Consider the following 25,517-nt stretch of genomic DNA (forward strand, 5'->3'; position numbering starts at 1 on the left):
CTCCAGCTCCAATCCTCAATTCTCCTCCTGGGGAGATCAAATCAGGCAGACTTGTGCACAGGCTTCAATACTCATGTGTGCCTCAGCTATTCAGTGAGCTGCTCTGTTTGACCTCACGTGAAGAAATTAAAGGAAATAAAAAGTTTCGATGCTGTCAAACCCAGCTCAGTTAAGAAACCCATAGAACCTGTCCAAAGCTCCCCAGAAGGCACTGCAGAACACTGAATGTTTCCACTACAGAACTTCAGACTTCATTAGCAGGAAGAAGCAAAGTCTGCCCTGGGAGCTGCCAGACTGAAATATTCATAGCTCCATAGAATCATTAAGGTCAGAAAAGACCACTAAGATCACCAAGACCAAGCATCAACCCAATCATCTTGCCACAGGGTGCTCGCAGCCAGAGCTCAACATTTTGGTCTCTAAGAGCAATAAAACCTGCTGACCTCAGAGAACATCTGCACAGAGGCACCAGGAAGCTTCACACCATTACAGCTGGGCTAAAATTTGGTGCAGGGAAGGATGAGGGCATTAGAACTGCAGCTACGAGTTGATGACACCGGAGGTCTGTGTGTGCAACGTGATTAACTCCATGAAAAACCTGCATATATTCAGCTGCTATGTTTCCCATGTTTAGACAACTTAATGAGACAAGCCAGAGGCAAATCACCAAAGGCAGAACATGTGGCGAATCAAGAAGAATGACATAATTTGTCTTGCATTAACTGACTGCAACGTACACATCTCCAGAATGAAAGATCAGGAGGGAAAGCTATTCTGAGCACGTTGCATCTCTGTATGTACACAAAGAAACGCCTCTGCCACGAAGGCTGCCCAATTAGCACTTGACACACACGCTAATCGCTGATGCTCCTCGCTGCCTTTATCAGATCAGAAGAGAACCACCCAGAGCCGAGTGGCAGATGTCACCTGCAGGAGGGAACCCCGTGCCCAAGGACACACAGATGGAGAACACACTGCCCTGAGGCCTGACTTGGGGTGCTTAACCCAACCTGACAGCAGGCAGTGCCAGCACAGCCCACTCCTCCTGCACTGTGATCCCTGCCAGACCCTTCCCCGCAGGCATGGCCGGCATGGCTCAGTTCTGCTGCTGTGCCATGAGGAGCACGCTTAGCGGGTGACCTGCAGAAGGGTACTAAAGAGTTCACCCTACAGCAGCTGAACAACATGGCCAGCCAGCTGCGCCTGCAACCCCTGTTATTTAACAGAAGGGAAAGGATCAGGAAGCAAACATAGCCATTATTCTGGTGAGATGCAAGAAGATCCCCACTGGTTTTATAGTCCCTCTGCTGCTCGCCAGCAAGCAGCTAATGACCCCTTTTCCAGATTTGGTATGGAGTCCTGAAATACTGCTACAGCACGCAGCACAGAGTGTTTGCAGCACAACCCAAGCCCTGGGGCTGAATTTTGCTCCCATTTACATCAGAGTGGCTCTGCTCCAGCAGCACAGCAGTGGCACACATACGTCTCAGGTGCAGGCACAGCCTCTGGGGCACATCCACACTCACAGGTGAAGTCCCTGGCACCGCAGTTCCGCACTTGTGTTTGGAGGCATGGAGGTGTCATGAGAAGCGCAGCTGAAGCACAAAGGTCAATCAGTCTAAAAAGCATTTGGCTTCCTTTTAAGGAAACATCAGGTCTTCTGCTCCAGTGGAACAGAACGAGGAGGGAGAGAGCAGCATCTCAGCTCATAACATATCACAGCACCCAGAGCCAGGGAGCGGCTGGGATCTCATGGGGGCTCTTCTTAAAGCAAAGTTTAAAAATGGAAGTGAAGGAAACACGGGGTTATTTTGAGAAAGCAGATCTGAAATTAGGAGGCGGCACTTTCTTGGAATGGTTCCAGCCATCATTCCATCCCGCTCTGCGCCGCTGAACTGTGCTCCCAGCATTATTTATAGCACCCCGTGGGACGCAGGCAGCTGCCGTGCTGGGGGACGTGAGCGCTCCTATTGGGGATCCCACAGCGATACGGCACAGCCAGCAGCGCAGGGAGCAGCAGTCGGCCAGCAGCTCTGCACCACATCCTGGGGAGCAGCCGGGCCGGTGTGCCAAGCAGGCAGGCTGAGATGGAGCTTGTTTGGGATGGAATTCAGAAGTGGTGTCACTGAAAACAGCAGAAAAACCTCAGGCGAGACACCACACCCCCAATGCTCAGCAGGGTGCAGAAAGACAAACAGTTTGGAGGATTTAAAAGGAAAATTTGTGCAGAGTGCGACCTCACAGCGCTGGCTTCATGAGCAAGAGGTGATGGCCATGGGGTCAGCCACGCAGAAGGAGTGGTGAACGCTGTCAAGGGCTGCCCAGGGAGCTGGGGGGGGTCACCCAGAGGTGTTCTAGAGCCATGGGGATGTGGCACTGCGGGACACGGTCAGTGGGCATGAAGCAGGGGGCCAACAGTTGGACTAGATGCTCTTAGTGGTCTTTTCCAACTTTAATGGTTCTGTGAGGAAAGACCAGGGTACCAACCTCTTCTCCCTCTCACCCCCCAGAGCCAATCCCCAGCAGTGTGCTGCCCTGCATGGGACAATCCCCCTTCCAAGCTCTCTCCTCACACCCTGTCCACCCCACTGCAGAGCAGTGGCAGTGCAGATTCCAGGGACTCCCCACCATGGCCGCGTGCCATGGAGGTGACAGATGACTCATCATAACTAACACCAAAACTGAGGGACGGGTCTGTGTGCTACCAGCAGGGCCAGCATCCTGTGCAGAGCGTGACAACCTCGGCAGCCCTGCTCCTACCTGTGCCTGGGGCTGCTGCCACCTTCTGTGGGCACTGCTCCCACGCTGTGCCCACTGCTGAGGGCAGAGCCCACAGGCACTGGGTCTGCACACCGTGGCACACAGCACAGCACCACGCTGCTGCAGTGCCATGCTGAGGCAGGAGAGGTTCAAAGGGACTGAGGCTGTGCTGGGAGGAGTCTGTTCACCCCATCTGAGGAGCAGGCACTGTGCCACGGGGCTTACGCTTCTCTCTCATGCTGTACCCAAGTTCTGTGTGCTGCTGGGCTTTATTTCCAGGACCTGAAGACGCAGGACACTGCAGTGCCTGGTTTGGATCAGGCTATTTTCTTTGATATCTGAGGAGAAGTGAAAGGATTCTGAACAGCTCCAGGCTAAAGGTTCAAATCTCATCTTTTTTGCAACCTTGCTGTTACAGAGCAGCATTAACAGCACCTGACCTCTGACCTGTCTGTTTTCCCCTGGACTTTTGGGAAGCTCCTCATGCACCACCGAGCTGCACTGAGTCAATGTTAGGGTAAATATCAGCAGGATCAAAAGCAAAACAAACGAGGCTCTTTCAGCAGTCAAACACAGACTGCTCCGTCCTACCTACCCACATCTACCAGGACTGGAAGAAAAGCCTGCACATTTAATGTTCAAAAGGCATTTCACTGATAAGGTTCTGTGCACTGCAGCTCTGTGCTGACGATGCAGGCCCAACTCTTTCCTTTCTCATGTAAATCAGGAGTTCATAGAAAATCAGTTATACAGACACAAAATCGCCATGGGATCTGAGTCACGCTCTGTGGCTCCAAGCAGCCAGCAGCTAGATTGTACTTTGCAATGCTAAAAGCACTCATTTATTTATTCCCTTATTTATGGATGGGGCATTAATGCTTTATGAGCGCGCAGATGAGGGTAAGCGGATAGCCAGGAACACGCTCCGCACAGACACAACAGCAGCAGGGGGTGGAAAAAGTTCAAACCAACCCTTTGAATTCCAATTTTACAGCATAATGCTGAATTTATAGATAGATAGCTGTGCCCTTTTGAAGGAACATGCACCGAGACAGAAAACGAATTAAAATTTAATCTTATTGATTTCCACCAACTCAATCCCCAGAGCGAGACAGACGGTGCTGCCTGCTTCCCCTGCCTGCTCTGCATCAAACCTGGTATTTCGCAGAGCTGACAGCAGAGCAGGGAAGGGCAGCACGGCCCCATGGCACGCAGGGTGCAGTGCTGCTGTGGGTCCCAGCGCTCGGCGTCCCCGTGCTGACGTGGGGACAAGTCACACCGTGTCCTCAGGTGACCTCTCCTTCTGTGAGGGAACAGAGAGCGGCAGAAAGCACTGTGCACACTGGAGCTGATGGACAGCCAGGGAACGAAGGGGCCGTTAGGGAGGATTAACACAAAGGCTGCTCCAGGCGCACTGGTACAGCTCTGAGCAGCGCTGCTCTCCTGCCTAATGAGGGACGTGCTAATTGGGATCCTGAGCACAGGAATGTCTTCAAGGCCAGGTATGCTAAATCAGTTCCCAGGGAAGGGGGATGAGAGGAAGCCCATCAACTCAGCAGGATAAAACTGCAGCTAAAAATATAGACAGAGGACGTGCCCTGGTCACAGGGCTTTGACATGGAAGGAAGATAAATTCTCTCGATATCATAATGCATCCCAGAGGAACAAATTAAAGCCCACGAAGAGCCTGTATCACAGCTATCAGCACAGAGGTGGCAGACCTGCAGGAATCAGCTTCTCTCCCACAGGGATGGCTCTAAAGGTCACCAGCATAGTTTCATTTCAGAGATGCCCACTGTGCAGAGCTGCCAGCCCCAGGCAACACGTGGGATGCCCAGCACAATCCAGTGTCTGCAGGAGCTCAGCACCATCCTCACATCCCCTGACAACACAGCACTCCATCGTGGTCACCGGAGCTTTTCCCTCCCCCCCCCAGCACAATCTGTACAGCCAACTGATTTCTTTCTGGAAATCAATTCCTTGCTCAGCAGAGCGCAGCAGGAGGGGCTGCAGGTCAGGCTCTCACACCGACGCTCTCTGATGCTGAGGAACTTTTCCAGTCGCACGCAGTACGAGGGCTGGAGGTGGGACAGGCAGCACGGCGCGGTTCTGAGACCAGCAGCACCAGCAGTGCCAGCACACGGCCCAGCGCTCACCCGTCCCAGCACGGTGGGGAGGAAACGTACAGACCTCCCTGATGAAGCAGGGCTAAAATTAGAAACCATTCACCCCTGAAAAGCCACAGCTATCGCCAAAAGGAAAGTAGGTCACAGAACGGCTGGCTAACTCGATTTTCCGGCGTTCCTAGCTGCTCTGTCCTCACATAACCTCCTCTCCCCCGTGCACGGCTCTCGCTCCCTCCTTCGTGCTGCACTCAGCACAGGGCTGGGAACAGGTCGGCACCCTGCGCCAGGCAGCAACTCAGCTCCAAAGGTGTGGAACCAGGGCCCTTCTGCTGCTCCGACCAAGAGAGCTGCCCAGCTGAGAGCTGAGGCTGCCCCACAGGGGACAGCAACACCTGAATCCCACACGTGCTCCCGCAGCGATGCCACGAGCTGCGCTGCCTGCACTGCTCCGCACGGCCACCCACCAGCCCACACCACGAGCTGCAGGCAGGACAAGGACACAGCAGGGCCTCTGCTTGCTCTGCAGCCATGAACAGATCGTGCCTTCCCCAAAGGAGGAACTCTGCCGCCACCCGCTGTGGTTTCTGCCAGGCAGAAGGGAAGGGCTGCTCGGCCTGAGCCCGCTGCCCGCAGACAGCTTGCTGACACGCTGCTCTCAGCAGGAGGAATCTTCACTCATCCAGAGACCACACAGAGAGGTGGAAGGGATTCAGAGAGACAAGAGGGCAAGCACGGCCCTGCTGCTGGGCAGGACCGAGCAGAGGGGATGCAGTAAGACATGGGCCCAGCAGGATTGTGCTCTGAGCCAGCTCCTGCTAACAGCAACTGCTGCAATGCAGCTCGTCAGAGATGCAGCCTCTGAAGATCACCTTTCCTTCCCTGCCTCACCAACACCTGCTTCTTCCCCACATCATGTGGACCAGGTCCACAACAGCATCCAAGGAGGATGAGGTCAATGGAATAAGAATGAAAACATCTGAGGTCTCCTTTTGTGAACCCAACCCTCGCATGGCAGTCAGAAGCTGCCTAGCCCAAGGCTCCCGGGCAGGATGCCTGGCCATGCTGTGGAGCAGAAGGGCTCCAAGGCCCGGCTCTGCAGGGCCAGCCCAGCTCTGCTGTGCACTTACACCTGAATCGTGCTGCCCTCAGCTTGCTTCCTATTGCTAACGGAGAGAGGCAGACGGGAAAAGTAGAACCAGGGAAACGGCAATGCCTGTGAGCACTGAGTATGTGATTTATGTTTCTTTTCTTTTAGCATCAGGCACCTGGATTTCTGCAGCTCCCAGTGAAATCTCAGGCTTCGCAATTCAAAATAATTAGCGACTGGTAGTTTTCCTTTTATGCAAAATCATCCTTTTTATCCAACACCTAAATGAAAATGAATGTGCTTGATTATCTTCCAAAGGGCCCGATTTTCCAGCATCCCTCCAAAGCACACAGCAAAATCTCGTCAGGCTGCTATTGCAGGCAATGGCTGAGCACAACAAATGAGCGGTCAAGGCAGAGATCCAAACGCAGTGATGCCAGCATGACCTCTGCTAATGCCATTTCCAGCATCAAATACCCACAAATGCATGTCCTTTCTGCGCCAGCCCCAGGGCCCAAGGGCAGCCAGGAGGGCTCGTAGCTGGCTGCCAGTATTGGAGCAGCACGGACGTCCCCCTCCACCTGTACAGCCCACCGAGCCAAAGCCCACCATTAAAGGTAATTTTCCACCAGGTTCACTCCAGGGGAGAAGGTAAAGCAAGCTGTTTAACAGGCAGGGCTCCAATGCTTCCAATCTAACACATACTGCAGGAAACCCTACAAAAGCAGGTTCTCTCATGGCACTTAATCCACAGAGCAGAGAGAGCTTCCCAGGGCTCAGCCCTCCATCTCTAGACAGAGCTCAGTCCATCACATCTGCCCACAGCCTTCACCAAGGAACTCGCCCCGGGCAATCCCTATCTCCCCACACCAGACCCTCCCAGCCCAGGCCAGGATGACACAGCACAACCACACATTTGAATTTCCATCGTTTCCAGACTCACCCTGTTCTCGTCGTAGATGATCTGCACCAAGCTGCGATGTTTGGATTCGATAGGAGGGGGGGAGATGGGTTTTTCAGGCTCTGGTGGTTTGGCTGCTTCTTCCTCCAACTGTTGCTGTGGAAGGAAAGGGGGGAGGAGAGTGAGTCACAGCGAGAAACACTGCCATCCCCGTCCACATGAGACTCTCTGCGGTACCATGACCAACACAGAAAGCTTACTGGGAGCCACCATGGGCAGCTTTAGAGACAGGGAGAGGGAGGAGAGCTGCTGACAGATGCACAATGCTGTCCTAGCCCTGGCAACCTGTCCTTGACTGTGGACAACAGGACCAGCCTTGAGCAGGTCTCCTGGAGAGCCTTGTGGCTGGGAATCACGGCTTTATTAGAAACCCTAGAAGGGAACCACAGCTCCTGCCTGCCTTTGGAGCTGCCACCTGCAAGGGGAGCAATGAAAGAACAAGAGATGGAGCAAGGCTGCTCTCCATCACAGGTTTTATCTTCTGATGCTGTACCTGGAGGAGATGCCCTGAGATGACTGGTCTCTATAGGATACTCATCCAGAGCTTCGCTCTAGCTGAGAGCAACACTTGGGCTGTAGGATACAGTCCAAGAAAACACTTAAGCAACAGCTCAAAGCTGCCAACAACCATCAGCCCCCCTGGCACCCTCCGTGCCTTCACTGCTCCCGCACCACAGTGCTCTCAGGTTGCTGAGGGCACCCCATCACACCCTGCTCCTGAACCAGGAGCTCTGAGCACTCGGAAGGGATTCCCACAGAGGCATTCGTCAATCCTCCCCTCCTCTGGGGGAAAATATTTGGGTAAAAATGCCCAAAACTTGGCTGCATTGTTCTGGAAACCCACAAAAATCCTGCAAAGCGGTCGGGTCTACTGTAATTGATTTCAGACAAGAGGATTTGATGGCATATCAGGAAATGAAAGTTTGCCAGTAAGTGGAGGCTCATTAAAAGCAGCTCGTTAAGAGGAAAAAATACAAATCTAATTATAGCTGAAATACAGTAGAGAATTAGACTGCTCTCTGTGGTGTAACATGGTACAGTTATTAAAGGGCCAGGTGCTGGAGGCTATAGATGCGGGCACTCTGTGGGCACCAGCACCCCCTGGAAGAGCAAACCTGACCTCAGCAGGTCCAGCACACTACAGCTACCCCTGGGAGCTGTGGGAAATGGCAAAGCGAAATAGGTCAAGGTTCTCAGACACGAACAAAATGGATTTCTTAAAGGTCTGCCACAAAAGCTAGGCTGGAACTGTGACCTTTACAGGGAGAGAAGAGGGATGGGAAATGAGACCTGACAGCTCCACACTCACTCCCTCCCTACCCTCAGTGGTAACTGCCCCGAAGTTTCCTCCTCTGCCCAAAACCCAGAGCAGCAAAAACAAAGGGACACAAAACGTCATCATTAGCTGTGCACAAACATGCACCCAGTGTGGCAAGGCAGAGTGGGCACTGCGATGCTTCCCTAACGCAGCAGGGAGGAAAGGGCTTCCAGCCACCGTGTGTAACTGCAAACTACCTCCAAAGAGCCTGTGGGAGAGCTGGTGGGAACCCTGCCGGACACCGAAGCCCCTCAGCTCCCCAACCCAGCAGGGCTGCAGGGCTCAGCTGCACCTCCATCACCAGGTGGGAGTGTTGTACTCCAGCAGCCCTCAGCAGAGCTCAGCTCCATGGAGCCGCAGGCACCGCTGCGAAGAAAAGCCCGGCAGTTTATTTCTTGTTAAGATCCCCAGTACTGCTGCCAGGAATAAATGCATAGAGATTATCTTTCCCTGTCAGAAAGAGGGGGAGAACAAACTCAATGAGAGATTGAAGCACATATGGCACATGAATGAGCAGGGGATGGCTGATGAGAGCAGCCTTCTGCCAGGGGTGCACAGGATTTGGGGAGGGTTTCTCAGCTTGCTCAAGCCTTGTCCTTCTTGAAACCCCTCCTGTTTGCAATGCTGGGCAGAGCCTTCACTGCCATTTTTGGAACAACTGAGCAGAGAGGGATGGTGGGGTGTTGTATTTTTTTTCTGCGCTGCCTTTCCTTACAAGTGCATTTAATTACCCTGAGAAGGCCTCCCAAAGACAGAGGGGAAACGCATTAGGAAATTACAGCTGTGCACAATCTCTCCCCTGCTCTGGGAGGAGTGGGATCTGTTACAGGCTGATCACTTCCCCTCCCTCGCTTTCCTCCAGCACTGACAGCTCAGATGTGCAGACGGACAAAGCGGTCCTGCAGAACCTCAGGCAGGACCCCCTGCCTGGCACCACGCTCTCCTGGGGAGCAGACAGCAGCCACACTGTGCAGGCATTTGCACTGGGTGTACCAAATGGGTTTGCTACCATATGCCAAAATAAAAAAGTGGAGGGGATGACTGCCAGCAACCACTTTCACCTTCTTCTCCACTCATCAGAGCGTTTTTGTGGGGAGGAAGAATTGTAAAACTTGTTCAGAGGGAAGAAATCAACCAAGCAAGCAGCCAACAATAAAAATCTATTTCCTTATGGAAGGACAGTTTGACTTTAATGGCGAGAAGCATATGCTGCTCCCATCAGCTTCAACAGCAGCTCATCAGCATCTCTGAAATAAGCTTGAGAACCTGCAGGTACCGGGCCATGGGCTGCTGCCACACTAAGCATGTTGCCCTCCCTGGAAGCCCCTCACATCACCAGCAATGGGAAATGATCAATTTGCATGTCCTTCCTCAACATGCGTTGGAAGCATAGACCATGGTCCTCTCTGCTCCCACTGCCCCAGCACATCCTCAAGGAGCTGCACTGATCCCCATTTCCCACACAGTGTGACAGCCCGAGCACACATTCACCCCATTCAGCAATTCTTTTCACGAGCATCTCTGGAGAGGCAGTTTGGGATTAGCAGCCATCAGGAGACCAGAAATTTGCCATAAGCAAAGGGAAAAACCACTGGCAAGAGAGACACAGAAGTGATTTGCTTTAGGAAGTGAAAGCTCTTAAGTCTGTGGGTTTTTCACAGGCATCCCCCAAGGTTTTGTCATATTAATCTCTTAATGGGTTTATGGTAATTGTATACATGGCTACAATAAGGCAGGTAATCCTTCAGCTGGGGCATGCTCTCATGGAGGGGAAGGCAGACCACACAAGACTGTCAGCACAGCAGCCATGCCCCACACCATGGCAAGAACATGGCTGCAGCCCACCCTGTGGGAAAGGCACTGCCACTTCCCCTCTGTGGACATACACGGGAAGGGACAGGGAATCAGCCAGCAAGCAGAAGCACAGACACGAGCTGCCCTGCAGAGCCCAGCCTCCTACCTGCTTCTTCTTCAGCTTAGAGATCTGCTGCTCCACCATGGTGATCTCGCGGTCCACACGGTCCATGTTCTGGATGAGCTCCTCCTTGGACAGCCGGGCTGGCAGCAGGTCCAGCTCAGCCTCAGGGTGTGCAGGGCTGACAGGAGACACGGGCTCCAGCTTGCCAGGCAGGCCACGGTCCTGGGGAGCACAAAAGCTGCAGGTCAGCTGTGCTGGGAGGCTCAGGATCCTCCTCTCAGCCTCCGACACGAGCGCCCTGGCCCATTCCCAGCCCTTTAAGACACACATCCCTCAGAGAACCTGCATGGCTAAGCAGTACCAGTTGCCATCAGCACCCTGTGCATGACCTTCAGCATTCCAAGATAGCACCAGGTTACTTTCCTGGACACCCTGCAGCACCATGTCCCATTCCTGGCACCTTCAGTGAGCCCACATTCCCATGGAACTGAACCCACCCACAATAGGGATCCTTTCAACCCCGTTAAAAACTTGGCAGAGTGAGGGGAGCCCAAGTGGCAGGTGACAAACACATCCTTCCAGAGATGAAGACCATGGGGATAGGTGAGGTCAGCTTAGATAAATGGAACTGATGGAAAATGGCTTTTTGCAGATTCCAGGTAAAGAAGCTCTCAGATGAACAGGAGCAGATGGAATGGCAAAACCTCTGTGGTCACTGCAGAGGGCAGCTCTCATTTCCCTTTGCTCCCAGCAAACACAGGAGCGCTCAGCCCCTGCTCCAGCAAAGTGACACCCTTGCTGATAGCAACGTGCCAGTACTCCCTGAGCATCCCAGAGCCACAGCATCTCTTCTGCACATTACCCTTCATCCCTCTAACTCCCAATTATCCAGAAGCCCAACTCCTGCAAACATGACCTGCGTGCTCAGGTGGGCTCACATAGCACTGATAAACACAAGACTCAAGGGGAGCCAGCACAACCATGGGATCACGCTCCCAGCTGGCAGCCGCCCAGTACCTCAATTAGAGGCTTATCTGTTCATTTGCTCATAGTGAGTGGATGGATTTTTTTTTTCCCCTGGGGGGCAGGAGGTGAGGAAGAGGAGCTGCAATTGGGTCCATAACCTTAAACCACAATCAGGCTGCACACAGCACCCTGCAGCTGCTCCGAGGGGAGGGACAGGGAAAGCAAACAAGTGAAGAAGTTTGCGCAGCCTCACTACCTCAGACCCAGCACAGGGACAAAGCCCACATTGTTCTGCACCTCCTGACCACGGCTGCAGGCTGCATACCCAGCCCAGCCTGGCTGGCCCTTGTGCAGGAGGAAGACACGATGCCCTCGGTGACACCAAGATGGCAGAGAGCCCTGTGTGCTCCCCAGCTGGAGCCCTACAGACCAGATTCTGTCTTGCTTTACTTCCCCAGGATCAGATAGCAAACCTGGTTGCCCTGCTGCAGCAGGAAGGTGAAGCTGAGTGTCTTTTCTACAGGTGGGCTGTCGGCTGTTCTGTTCCATTTTAAGTCAATACCAGCAGGACAGCCACAAGAAGCAAAAGACAAATGAGCTGCTTGTATAATCTAGTTCAAATTAGGGAATAGGAACAGAAAGCAGCCGTGGCTTGGAGCTAGATGCATTTTTCTAAAGGACAGAAGGCTGCCTGCCAAAAACAGAGAGAAAGGCTTCTCACTGGGCACAGCAAACAAAAGGTGCTCTCTCATCCCTGCCAATGCACAAGAGAGGGCATCTTTACACTGCTGCTTGGCATAACCCCTTTAGAAACCTGCTTTCTGATAAATAGGTATCATTTTACACTGCAGAGCCTGTAGCGAAATAGTAGCAAAGCTGAGTAAGGCAAACAATTGCAAGTTACAGCACAGAAGCCATCATCATCATTCATTATGAGATGATGATAGCAATAAATAAAGGCAATGTCCCCAGACCTCAAGTAACTGGTCACTGTCACTTCACAAGCACCTCTCCAAATAAAGGAAGAGAGGAGCAGCAGAGAAAGGAAAACACAAAACTGAAGGTAAAAAAAATCTCACCCATGCAATTGCAGAGCCCAAAGCACAGAGCTGTGACTCACACAAGGCAAAGAGAAGCCCTTCTTCTGCATCACAGAGCTGTCAGAGGAGAGATCTGTGAAGAGCTGGGCTCACGCCAGCCCCACAGTGGGCTCTGGGAGCAGGCTGGGTCCCAGCAGGTGGCACCGCATGGGTCCTATTGTGGGGCTCCCTGTGAGAAGGGAACCTTCTCTTCCTCAGGGCACAGTGGCACAGATTCTGGGGCAAGCCAGAAAAGAGAAGAGGTTTGAGCCCATCACGCAGGGCTCGCTGCCTGCTGTGAAGCCTCTGCCGCCCAGGGTGGCAGGAGGAAAGCTGGGGAACCCAAATGGCTTCAGCACAGCTGGCTGGCACGGTGCAAACCGGAGCTGCGCAAGGAGTGGCCCAGGATATCCCATGGCAGGGCCGGATGTGATGTGCTCGCACTGCTGCTGCTCTGCTTCCCTGCTCCAAATGTCCCCCAGCAATGCCAGCACTTCAGACAGCATTGCACCCACGCTCTAAACATGTGCAGTGTGAAACATAAAATTCTTCTTATTAACGTGAAGTCACAAGACTCTGAAACCAGCACGAGCCAGGAGAGCTGGAATAGATCTGCTGGAGGAAAGAAAGCAATTACTGCATTACTCAAGTTGATATTTTCTCAGTAATTATACTGTTTCCATGCGATTTGTTTTTATACATGGCTAACAGCTACTGTAGTTCCTGTTTATCCCCGGCCTTATTATGATGTGATTTGTATGATAACAAGGGTGGGTGAGGGGGGGGCAGGCACTGCTGCAAGAGGAGAGCTGGCGCTGAAGAAAACAGTGGGGCAGAGACCCAAAGAAGGAACGGCCTCCCCTGGCAGCAGCCCAGCACGTGCTCAGGGAATTCAGGGCACTGGAGAAGGAGGAGCTGCCTGAAGACAAAGTCTTTTTTTTTTTTTTTTTAATGTTTTGTTGTTTTTTCTTCTCTTTAAATAAATATGACTTTATGAGAAGGCGTACAAAATTCCTTTCCCCTGTAACTCAGCTGAATTCCACCGAGCCAGGGCAGAAAATATCCCAACGATTCTGAAGCTCTCACGAAAGTAGGTCAAAAAACTTCCCCAGTGTTTCAACAGCTTGAAGCAATTGAGTTGCAAAAGCAAGAACAAATGCTGGCCCTCCCTCCCCACCCCTCCAGCAGATTTTGGAGGGCGTAAAACCTCTCCAGTTGGTGTTACAGTTACACGCACTAACCAAAGCACAGTATCTGCTCTTGCAAAACTTGTCTGGGCTCAAAAAAAGCCATTCTGCAGCGACACGTAACAGATACTGCCTGCGGGCTGCAGGATCACAGGACATTATGGCAGTGTGCCTTGGGCATGGAGAGGCTGCGAGGAGCAGGGCAGACCTGGAAAGCCTTGCTCTGCCAGGGCTGACCAAAGCGCGAGGCGCTGCACCGACAGATGGATGCTGTGCCTTCCGTTGCTGCCTGGCATTTCCATGTTAGTGGATAATAATTGGGCTGAACAGGGGACAAGGTGGGGTTTGGCTCCTTGCTTTCCAAAATACAGCACCAATGCAAACCCGTACACGGGAAAAGTCCCGTGGATGAAGCCTTGCAGCAATAGAAAACTCCCATGGAAACCCAGAGCCACCCCACCTCCTGCACACAGAGCCCGGCCCGACGAGCACACATCAGATTGTGAAGGCAAAGGAGCGGCAGCCCAGCGCACCACGGCACGGCAGGGAACGGAAGCACGAGGGGATGTGTGAGCCCCGGGCTGCTCCTGCAGCACTGCGGGCTGCGAAACCGCCTCCAATCACACCCAGCACCCACAGCCAGGCTCACTGCCACCCTGCTTCCACAGAACCGGCTTCACAGGAACTGCTCGGCAACGCCTGCCACAGACTTCCTTGGAAGCGGGACGCGATGACACAGCCCTGTGCGGCTGTCACCCGGAGGACAACGCAGGGGAAGATGCACCTCCGTCTTCTTTTTGCAGCAGCAGCCACCCTCACTGCTCCACCACACACAGTGCAGCACACAGCACACAGCCATCGGGGTCAGCCTCAATTCCTGCAGGTACATGCCCTCTGATGCAGTTTCGGGGTGCTGGTACAGCCACTGGAAACCTGCTGTGTCCTCACCAGTCCTCAGGATGCTAAGAGAAGCCCTCGAGCCCTGTACACCACACCAGAGCTCACCTCTTCTAAGAAGGGCTTTGCCAAATTCCCTGCTACTACAATCCTCCGCTCAGCACGGATGCCATCCCACAAAGCGCATTGCTGTGCATTACTCCTGCCAGGCAACCGTGTCCTCCAGAAGGCACTGAACAAAACACATACTCCTCACACCACCGGGCACAGCAGCTCCAGCCACCAAGCACACAGGCAACACGCTGGAAGGCCATGCAGGGCCGTGTGCTGCAGCACGGGGCTGGACGGTGCGCCGGGCTCAGTCGTGCCCGTGCTGCCTGCAGGAGCCGGGATGCAAAGCACCGCGGGGATGGCTCTGCTCGTCCTCCTCGCTGCGCTCGGGATGCTCCCGGCTCGGAGGGCAGCGGGCCACCAGGTGCAGCCTCCAGCCCGGGGATGGCAAACCCACCGTGCCAGCATCTGGAAACAGCGCTTATTGAAAAGTAAAAAACCGAGGGGAAATGAGAAGACAAAAGCCCTTCTCAGCCCGGTGTTATCAAGCAGAGGAAATGAGACTTCTAAAGCTCCCATTCAGAGAGGAGTGGGGGGGAGAGAAATCCCACTCCAGACGCACTTGAGCGAACAGCTTTTGAAATGGAAATGTCGCTCTTCAGAAACATTTAAATTTCCTCCTATTGCCGGGGAGGAGGAAGGACGCAGGAGAGCGAGCAGGGACTCCTCAGCCATGCAAATTCCTGCGGGGTCCATTCAGCAGCAGAGCAGGGATTTGTCGAGGAGTTAATCAGGGCGGCACACGGCGCTGCCGTCGGGAAGCTGCCTTGAAGGGCATCCGATTTAGAGAGACGGGAATGAATGAATGAAGACAGCTCTATTTAATCACTGCAAGTGAGATATACTTCAAGGCTGCCCGGCTCGTGCTCCCTTCCTCCTTTCTCCCCAGTGCAACGACCGCCCAAGCTGTCTTACTCCAGATGCAGGAGACCGGGCTGCTCAGGAGACAGAAACGTCATCCAGAGGAACTGCAGAGCCCATTCCTGGAAGCCCCGAGGCCCTGGATGGGCCCTGGGCAGCCTGAGCTGGGGGGCACCCGGCCCACCGCAGGGCTTGGGGCTGGGTCATCTTTAAGGTCCCCTCCAACCCAACCACTCTACGGATGGAAAAGGACACTCAAGAGAGACCTCTGATGGTAACTGCAGCACCTGAGGCTGCAGGACCAGCCTGTGTGCTGGAGCCATAGCACCCAGCCAGGCAGCCAGTGTCCCTGGAGGTGACCAGGAACGGGCCGGTCTGGTGGGCACAGCTGCTCCTCAAACCATGCAGAACACCAGCAGCTGCTGCTCCCACTGCTGCCCCGAGCTCCCCTCACCAACCACACACTGCCTTTCCTTGCGGGGAAAGAGGTTGTTTAACGGATGCTCCTCCTAAATCTAGTTCCATCTCAAAAGCAAGACCTTGTTACTTCCATCAGAACAGTGTGGAGCACACACACACACACACACACACACACACACACCGCCTTTTAACACTCAAACACACACAACAAGAGACCCAAACTCAACAGCCTGGGCACAGATATGGGTCACTGCCGGACGTGACCTGCAAACTTCCCCAGCTGAGATAACAAGTGAAAAAACAAGGGACTTTCTGATCAGGAATCCAAGCTGGGCTGGCTTCCATTCAGAGGTGGCTGTGCTGGGAAACTTGTGTAGGTGTGAAACAGGCTCCCAGTCACTTGGATTCTTTTGGAAAAGAAAAAGAAATAACTATCATGAAAATAGGTTGAGGGGGGGAGGGGGGCAGAAGCCCTTCCCTTCACACAGCTTCTCAGGGCTGTTTAATGGAGCACAGAGTGTCCTCGTGGTCCCAACTGCTGCATTTGGAGCTCAGCACTGCCAGCCCGGCTCTGCAAGCTGCCCTATCCATCACGGCCAGTGCCAGAGTGTTCTAACAACTGTGCCAATATGTGGAAGGGCTGCCTCAACATCGCCTGCATGTCTGAGCACCCATTTCCTGCCTGCTTCCCATCAGCAGGCCGCAGCCTGAGCCCTGTTGGGGCTGCAGAACCGTGGCCCCCCAGTGTGACACCAGCAGTGGGGCAGCAAGGCTGGGGGAGCGTGCTTGGGTGCTGTGCCAGCCCCACCAGCTCCATGTGCCCAGAAAAACACGCACAGAAAACCTGTCAAAGACACTTCTGGACTTATTTGGTGGAATTTTTTTTTTTTGCAGGTAGAGATGGTCTCAGTGTTCAACAACCATCAGGTCTCAAGCATCAGAGGACTGTGATCAGAAAAAGAACAACTAGAAGAGCAAATGCAGGACCAAACTGCCCTGGAGGACATGGGAGCAGAACCACTTCCAGCTGCAGCTGCTGCACAAGCTGCCCAAACTGCAAGCCCCAGCCCAGGCCCTGTCTGCAGAACAGCACGAAGCACCTCTGCCCTTCCAGGCCAGGATGTTAAAGAAAAAACCCAATATCTCAGCTCCCATAGCAAGAATGAGCCCACAGTGAATTTGTTACTATCTGTTAGCAAAGCACCAGCTTCCCACCAAGGCTGGAATTTCCATCTTGGTTTGGCAGGCACAGGCCTATGAAATGATTACTGTGTTTACTTTTCCTTTGCTAACTATAAAATCCCATTCCACCACCCTGCCAAGAATGACTGAAGCTAATAAAATTCAGGCATTTGGAAGAAAGCAATAACAAACCTCCCTTTTGGGGCTTTATGATGAAATTTCCCCACTCCAATCAGAGATTATGCTGTATTCATGCACACTGGTGATGTCTCCAAGTGCACCCAGATCAGTTCAAATCAATATTTAGCTTTGCTCGAGACTGTGAGCCTTTCTTTGCCTGGATCACTGATAGCACAGCTATAAGAAGCCTTTGAAAACACAGCTTACAAGTGTATGGTGGCATTTATATGTGCGTATGCATATATTATATACATAAAAATGCAGGTCTTTCAATTAAACTGTGGAAAGCATATATGCACGAAACATTTATGAATGTATAATCTATATACCCCCCTCCAAACATACTGAAAGCCATTAACAGAATACACAATATATTTATATACACAAACCTGCATAGTCTCCTGTAGCTTTTGGTGGCAGAAAGGCTCAGAGCCCTGCACGCACCTCTGCTGGCCGTGCTGCTGGGGGCTGTGTGCCCCACGTCACACCCGGATTGCTGGCAGGAGATAAAACAGCGCAGACCTGAAAAACAGGCTGAAATCAAAGCCTGTGCTCGCCCTGCTCCGTAGCCCTGTGGCACGGCTGCTCTGCCAGGGCTCTTTCTCAGGCTGCCTTGGGAATGCCACCCCAGGAAGACCAGAGAGCAGCTGGCAGCCCCCACAGCATGCAGGCACACAGAAGTGGGGCTGCATGCTCATGTAGGCGGAGGATGCTTAGGCAACACTGACCAGAGAAGACACCACTGTAATAAAGGAGATGCCCTGGGTCATTTCCCGTGTTAATTTCTGCCATACCCTCACCAGATCCCGAAGGAGGATGGAGCACGGTGTCCTGCCCCACGCCAGCTCACTGTGGGTAACAGCACGCTTCCAAGGGCAGAGAGAACAGACTCCACTGCATTCCCACTCTTTATCCTCTAGGAGGATGGTGCCAAGAATTAGAATTACATTTTTTGAGAGCGGCAGAACAAGCCAAGGGCCTGTCAGCTTGTCCTAGAACAACCCCTCTGCACGCAGCCAGCATTCCTGCCGCACGCAAGTGTCCATCAGCACGGAGCTGCAGCCCGCTTTGTCATGCAGTGAGCCAGAAACCTCTGATGTGCTCTGCCTCAAACACAGCCAAAGAAACGTTGCATTTAAACAGCGGGTTTGGGTCCAAAAAGAGAGGAGGTTTTCAGAGAGTTACTGCAGCAGGGCCCCTTGGCACCCACTTGATGCTGAGGATGCTACTGGGAGATGAGGCTCCGCAATGCAAGGAGGTAAAGCTCCCCAAGTTCCAGTGATGGCTGCTGCCACATTCAGTGCTATGACAGCTCCCACACCACAGCCGAAAGCAGCAGCTCCTCTGCCAAACCCAGCCCCAGAGTCACTCCCACAGCCCCAGTCCCATCGACAGCACTGCACAGTGCCCGCACGGCGCGAGGATGAGCGTGCCCTCCTCCTCACACACAGCACTCAGCTGATCGGTGTCACAACTCGCGGCTTTTAGTGCATGAGTCACTGCTGTGGATTTACAGCATTTCATAACGATGGAAAAGTACAGCAGCACAGATGTGCTGTGCTGTACACTCATGGAGGCTGCCCCAGGCGCCTTCTGAACTCCTCGACCCATGCTGGACCCCCAGTGAGGGGGATGGAGGGAGCAATAGCTGCAGTGCTGGTGAGCTGGCAGCAACCTCCTGTCACCCTGCTGTCTGCACACACTGGGTAGAACACACAGAAATGGGAAGCAGTGCACACCCCCATCCTGCAGCAATGCTCCAAGTCTAACAGCACCTAACTCCCTGCCAGTGGGCCACAAGTGCAGGATCCCAAATCACAGCTGGGCAGCACAGAAACCCTGCCTCTCCTTTTCAGGAAGTAACAGCAGGCCACATAGCAATCTGTGCTGTTCAAGAAAGAATGGGCTTCAAAAGCATTTTACTTTGTAACAGATGTACAAACACTTCAAAGACAGAAAAGGACAACCTCCGTGGAGCCATGCAGCACTGCCCTGCTGCAAGCACAGTGCTGGCTTTGGTTCTCCAGCCATGAGAACTGAAAAATCAAACACTGTCAGCTGCAGGGTCAGAGCTCCTTGCCTGCAGTGCCCTGCCCTGCGGCCTGCCAGCACCAGTCTATGCAGGAGACAGCACAGCGAGCAGGGGCTGCCACGTGCTGCCCTGGTGGAAAACGGTGAGATGGAGTGAGGGGAAAGCAGGGCAGAAAGGAACCCAGCCAGAAACATTTGCAGTGTGACAGCAGGAACAATACAAATATTTCAGCATTTAAATATGTTTGGAATAACAGAGAATGCCAACATCTCCCTCATCTTCCCAGAAATAGCCTTGAATCACTGCTGTCCTAACGCAGAGTCCTCCCCCACTCCATGGGATCCTTCCCACAGTCGGATTTGTATCAGTTGACAGCGCGAGCAACAGAGTGGTAGGGGTGAGGGGGGAAAAAACTGGACGCACTGCAGTGGGATCCTTTGCTGCTCCAAGTGCTGCTGCTGGGTGCCCAACCACCAGCCCTGGAAGCACACAGCAGGGGACAAGTGCCTGGAGCTCACGGCATCGCTCTGTCACCCAGACACTCAGTAAATGGCCCTAAGTGTGGGGCGGCAATGGCAGCCAGCTCAGGTCCATCCGAGGGGGCCCCGTGCCACTCCTGGCCACGCTCAGCAGGTTTGGGAGCTGCTCCCACGCATCCTGCTGGAGTGCTGTGGCTCTCTGAGTTCAAAGCACTGCTGCTTCCACCCCCTCGCTCCCTTCCCCCTGTGCTGGATTACTCAATTAGAGATTACGCGTTTGCCAGTTCCCTCGTAGCCAACTGGGGCCTCTGCCAAGGTCAACACGAGTTCCAGCCAGTTTCATTAATAACTGTGAGACCAGCCCACTGGAAACTCTGAGAGGTTAATCCCAGCAACAGATCAATGTTCCCATAACAAAGCCATGCAGAAAACCACGGAGCTGAGAGAGCAGGCTGGTGATTTACCAGCTCTGCACTGGGATTGGGGCGCTTCCCTTGCTCACAAATGGGATCCCAGCCGACGATGCCCCCTCCCTGAGCCTCCCCTCACCAGCAGGGAGTGGGGACAGGGCTCCCCAAGGCCTCACCAGCTCCTCGGGATGCTGCCAGGCTGCTCAGGGCTGCCCAGGAGCCCTCCCACCTCCCTGCCTGTTCTCCAGGAGTTTGGTGTACGTCAGGCTCTGGAACGGGCAGCTGGTGTGAAATTTGGCATGCGTGGTGCTGGCTTCAATGCATCATTAAAAATGCATTTTAAATGTGTTAATTCATCCTTTTTCAATTAATGGCTTTTAAAGCTGCATTAATGTGCATCAAAGCATAGTGCCCTTTGCCCTAATTTCTGCTTTGCTGCATATATTTCCTGGCCTTAGCGCTGCCTTTCCCCAGAGTCCCACCTTCTCCTTTCAGATCCCGGCTTTTCGTTCATAGCACAACAAAAACATTCACGCAGAAAGGGAAGAAATTAAAACCTTTCAACAATGCAAAGCAGAGTCCAAGCACTCACAACACGTTGTTTTTTAATAGCCCTTTTCCATCAAAAGCTGTTAACTCCTTTACAAAAGAGGGAAGTGGCATTGTCCCTGTTACCGACGGGGAAATCTGAGACACAGAAAGGGGAAGAGACTTACCGGTGGCCAGCGGCTTGCTGGGACAGATGGCAGTGAGGTTCAGGTTTCCTGAGCCTGCCCCGGCCCCACAGCAGGCTTGTGGGGCTCCTGCAGCACCATCCCACTGGAGCAGTGGGCTGCAACTGCAGCAGCCAGCCCCTGCAAGGGGACTAAATGCAGATCATGACTGACTCACATCCTATAGGGAGAGTAGCAAACCACATATGTGGTGGAAAAGCAGTCTCAGAAGTGGGAAGAACAAGTGGAAGCACAAGAGGAATAAGAAGAGCTGGAAGGAAGGGGGGTAGCAGGACAGAGGTTCAGCTCTGCAGCAGATGCTGGGTGGCCAGACACAGCAAGCAGCACCAGCACCCATGGCTGTGGGGCGACAGGGATCACACAGACACACAAACAGGCCTGCTGTGCTGTTCTGATCTGCTGAAGGACCATGGCTTTCCCCATCCGACACCAAAGCCCTCAAAGGTCCTGGGAAGCAATTCCAGCACCTCCACTACAAGCATGCTTGGCAAACCCCCATCACGGCCACTCCTGCAGTGGGTCTCACATACACATTGCAATGATAAAGAAAGCAGGCCCACTTTAGTTCTGCTTGGCTGTTCTTGGCCAGCTCAGGGGAGCACCTTCTCAGAGGCAGTGACAGCCTGGATGAAGGGCACCAGGACATTTTGTCCCCTGAGCTCTCCTGAGCCCACCCAGCAGTAGGAGCAGCACACTCTGCATCCTGCAGCAATGTGACAGCAACCCTGCTTGGGGGAGAGATGCTCAAGTGGAGAGAACAGGTAGGAAGACAGCCTTCTGTTTCCCAGCCTGAAGAGAATTGATCAAGGGTATGAGCAATGTGAGGTTCACATAAAAAGGTAATCTTCTGCTGGCAGACATGGCTGTAAAGCTGCTGCTTTTGTAAAGAACGCTTCCCCAACACATCTGTTTTCTGTAGCCGCAAAGAGCTGAGCTAGTAAGAGCTGTTGCCTTTGTATTGCATGCTAATCTTCACTTCAAGTGAGGCTGCTGTGATCCAGAATGGGGCACAGGGGCCCCAGCTCATCCCCTGCTTGGGAAAGATGGATAAAAGCCATACAAGATCCACTTCTTTCCTGGGAGTGTCAATGGGAAAAGCTCCACAGCCTGTTACCAGGACTTGCCACAATCTGTAAAGCCATCAGGAAGAGCAGCACACACAGTACCTCAGCCAGCCCTGCCCAGGAACAGCCCTGCAGCTCGCAGCAGCCAACCCAGCCCACTCAGGTGCTCCCCAGCCATTTTTCTCTCCTTCCAGAGTGCAACATTACAAATGGCTCCACTAAAAGCATAATCTTGTCCTGCTGAATGGTATGCATCTCAGCTTTTTCTCTCTCTCTTTCATTAACAAATGTTTTAAGCCCCATAAAATGCAATGTAATTCCTGGAAATGTGTCACAGACCAAGAAGCAAATGCAGCCCCTAACTCAGCGACTAATGCCTCAAGAGTGGCTTTGCCTATTAGAAACAAATAGCTGAGACAATGCGTGGTTTTCCGCTAAGAAGCAGAACAGAACTGCTGATGGAAACAATGTGCAGACAGAAAAGCTGTCCTGGTTTCCTCACGTCTTTGGAGAGAGAACATCTTTGGTTTCATGGCTAACAGTTTCTTTTCCCCACAGACACCTGGGCCAGCACCCACAGGAATCACTCTGTGTCCAGAGCCCCCACACTGCAGGGTCCCTGCTGCTCCTGGCAGCACCTTGCAACCTCCAGCTCTAGCCAGGCCTCTCCTGGAACCCTAACCACCCAAACTGCCCTCATTTGCCCCATTTCAAGTTAAATGTTCCTCTCCCCCATGACAGTCAGCAGGATCTCATGCAAGCTTCACCAGGAATAAACCCAAGCTCACACTGAAGTCAAACACTGTCCATCCCAGTAGAGCATGCAGCTCAATCCGCCAGGGCCGGCAAAAAGCAAGGGGCTGTTCTTTGTAATATTTATCACGCTGCAGAGGAGGTAATTGCAAGTAAACAATCTGCTCTGTTCCAGGAGACTAAGGCAAGGGAGGCTTTCCTGGGGAAGATTATATTAAGGAACCACCAGCAGCCAATTCCAGTCCATCAAACACCGATATTAAATAAGCAGATGTGATAAATAAGAAAGGTCATGTAAAAATCAAATTAAGGCACAGTATCCACAAAAGCCAGACACAACCAACCCTAGCCCAGCCCACAGAAACTTCCCAAATGCTCCTGTGCAGCAAACAGCCAGTAAATACAAGTCCATAAATACAAGCCCATGACTAGAACAGTTTAGGAGAAAATCCTATATCCTTTTCTTTCTCTGAAGAAGTCGCCCCATCTGAGCGCATGCCATCCAACAGCACCATACACCGTGTGAAGCAGTGTATGGGCAGAGCCCACAGGCAGCTCTGCACAAGCCAAAGGGACCCCGGCCACAGCCCTCACCTTGGGCAGCTCCTCGCTGCCCGCCTGCTGGCCCTGGCTCAGGAGGGGCGAGTGCCGCAGCAGCGGGTCCTGCAGCAGGTCCAGGCGTGGCCGCTTGGTTTCAATGAACTCCAAATCTGATGGCTTGGTCAGGTCAGAGAGATAGGAATGCGCCTCGGTCCTCAGGTGCAGCTCCTGAGATCTGCGGACAAAGAAAGGAGATTTTAGGGAACAAGTTGGCTCTGCTCCCCCTGCTCCGAGACTGCAGGCAGGACACTGGGCTCCTGCCCCGTTCCCAAGGATGGGCCAAGGAGAAAACACAGCTCCAGCTCACACATCTCAGCCTGCACAGACCCAGGGCACCCTGCCTCTCTTGCACACTGGCCTGAGCTCTCTTCACCTGTTACATACGTAGCAGTTGGTAATACCTGGAAATTGGCTTTGCTTTCTTTAAGCAAGTATAAAACTTTTTGCAGCTCTATTTTTCCTAGCAGGATTCTCCTCTGGGAATTGTAAAAGGTTCCTACAAAAACACACTCAATCTTTTACTATGCCCAAAGATCAGCTTTGTTGCAGCAGCTCCAAAGGTGTTTTTAACACTTCAGGCAGATGTGTCTCTTAAAAATTACAACAAAACACAAGAGATTCAAAACCTGGAAAAAACATGGCTTTTTTTTTTTTTTCCTTTCTCCTTTAAGCAAGATTGTTTGAGCTCTCTTGAGCCATGCAGCACAGTGCCAGCACACTTCTAGCAGCGACAAAGGGAGCAGGCTGGAAGCTGCCCACAGGGATGGGGGAAAGCAAACGCATCACAGGCATGTCAAGAGCAAGCACCAGGGGCAGGGGGCTGTGCAGTGTGCCCCTCCAACCTGGGGCTGCTGATGACCAAACTCACCTTGCTAACTCAGCTTCTGGAAGCACAGCAGGAAGGGACAGGCCCAGAGCCCTCTGAAGGCAATGGGAGCCCTTCCAGCAGCTATAACAGCCCTGGACTGCATCCAAGGGAGGGAGGTGCTGGGTGGAAATCACCTTCCCCACAGCATGACCCAAGCCCAGCTCTGTACAAGTGAGCCACAGCTTCTCCCTCACCCTCCTCCCCCTCACACCCCACTTTTTTTTTTTTCCTTCTGTATCTTCATTTTCATGTATTTTCATGTTTTTGATATAAACCTCAGCACCAGACCCAAAACACACAGGCCAGGGCAGCGAGCTGTTTGGAGCAGGACAGCCCTTTGGTTTGGCCCCGAAGCACAGCTCACCCGCACACGCTTTGCACTGAGCCACGCACAGCAGTCCGGGCACTGCATGCATTTCCCAGCAGCCTGCCCCAACCCCTCCTGCACAGCCAGCCCACAGCTGCACGCCGACGTCCCGGCTCTGCTGCAAACCCAGCCACAATCGGCAACTGTTGAGCTGGGCAGGTGTTAAAATATTCCAACAGCCATGGCTTTCCGTAGCACAGCAATTAAAAATCTGATGTGTTTATTCTCACTTCTTCCTTTTTTTTTTTTTTCTTTTTCAAAGGCTGCGTTACCCAGAAGCTGCTAATTGCTGCAGAGTGCTGTGGTTGTGAGGACCACGCTCAGAAAGCACCGTTTGTAAAGTAAGAGCAGCACGCAGCTTTGCTGAGGCAGTTACTCATGGAGAGGCAGGGGCCATGCTGGGGAAAGCAGCTGCGATGCTACAGGGTGCTATTCTATTTCTATTTCCATTTCCACATCCAGGGGAACTGCCATTGACTCCGTGCCCTGGAATTTCCAGCCGCTCCCGGGATGACTCTGCCCAGCACCACCCAACGCCAACAGCAGCGCTCAGCTCACAGCCTGCACACCTCCCCCCGTGCACCCACACCTGCACTGAGCTCCTCACAACAGCCTTTTATATTGCCACAACACTGCCATCCGTGTAGGAAGAGCACTGTCTGAAACCCCCCCGTTACACTGAGCCTGGGGTTTCACTGCATTTTCCAAGCAGTTCCCATCTGGCTGCTTTATTCCACAGATTCCTATTTTGCTGAAGGGTAAAGGTGTTACTAAATGGCATGGGAAACCCCCTGCAGTCCCTGTCATGAGCACAGCACTGCACACAGCAGCTCCGTCTGGGGCAGGTCTGAGGCCAGAAGACCAAGATGACCCAAGATCGGACCTTCAGTTTACTGCTGAGCTACACGATTAATTGCACGCTGCCAGCTGCATTACTCACACACCACAGCCCTTTTCTCAGCGGGACACGTGGCTGGAAGCTCCTGCACTTGCTGAGCATTGAGACCTGGTACAACCTTGCCTGCTACATCGTACCCAAACCAGAAGCACCTGAGCACAGATTGGGTTAAAAAGAGCTGGCTGGTCGCTGGGTACAAGGGAAGCTGGGAGCATCCATCTCCTGGGAGAGAGGCTCCAACCAGACACCCCGAACTGCC

At 53.1% G+C, this 25,517-nt stretch overlaps 1 protein-coding gene across 16 annotated transcripts in view; it reads right to left on the reverse strand.

Annotated features, from left to right (window-relative positions):
- The window catches only part of NCOR2 (nuclear receptor corepressor 2), a 164,481-nt gene that overhangs the window by 77,929 nt on the left and 61,035 nt on the right, over positions 1–25,517 (reverse strand). For all 16 annotated transcript variants that reach the window (XM_090120774.1, XM_031592681.2, XM_031592680.2 and 13 more), the window contains 3 exons: positions 23,120–23,300; positions 10,213–10,392; positions 6,917–7,030 (listed from right to left, as the gene is read on the reverse strand). In XM_090120774.1, coding sequence (XP_089976900.1) covers positions 6,917–7,030; positions 10,213–10,392; positions 23,120–23,300 — 475 coding nt within the window. The remainder of the gene's footprint in view (positions 1–6,916; positions 7,031–10,212; positions 10,393–23,119; positions 23,301–25,517) is intronic.

The sequence above is a fragment of the Phasianus colchicus genome, chromosome 18 (assembly GCF_987193195.1).
Source record: "Phasianus colchicus chromosome 18, bPhaCol1.hap1.1, whole genome shotgun sequence".
Taxonomy (NCBI): domain Eukaryota; kingdom Metazoa; phylum Chordata; class Aves; order Galliformes; family Phasianidae; genus Phasianus; species Phasianus colchicus.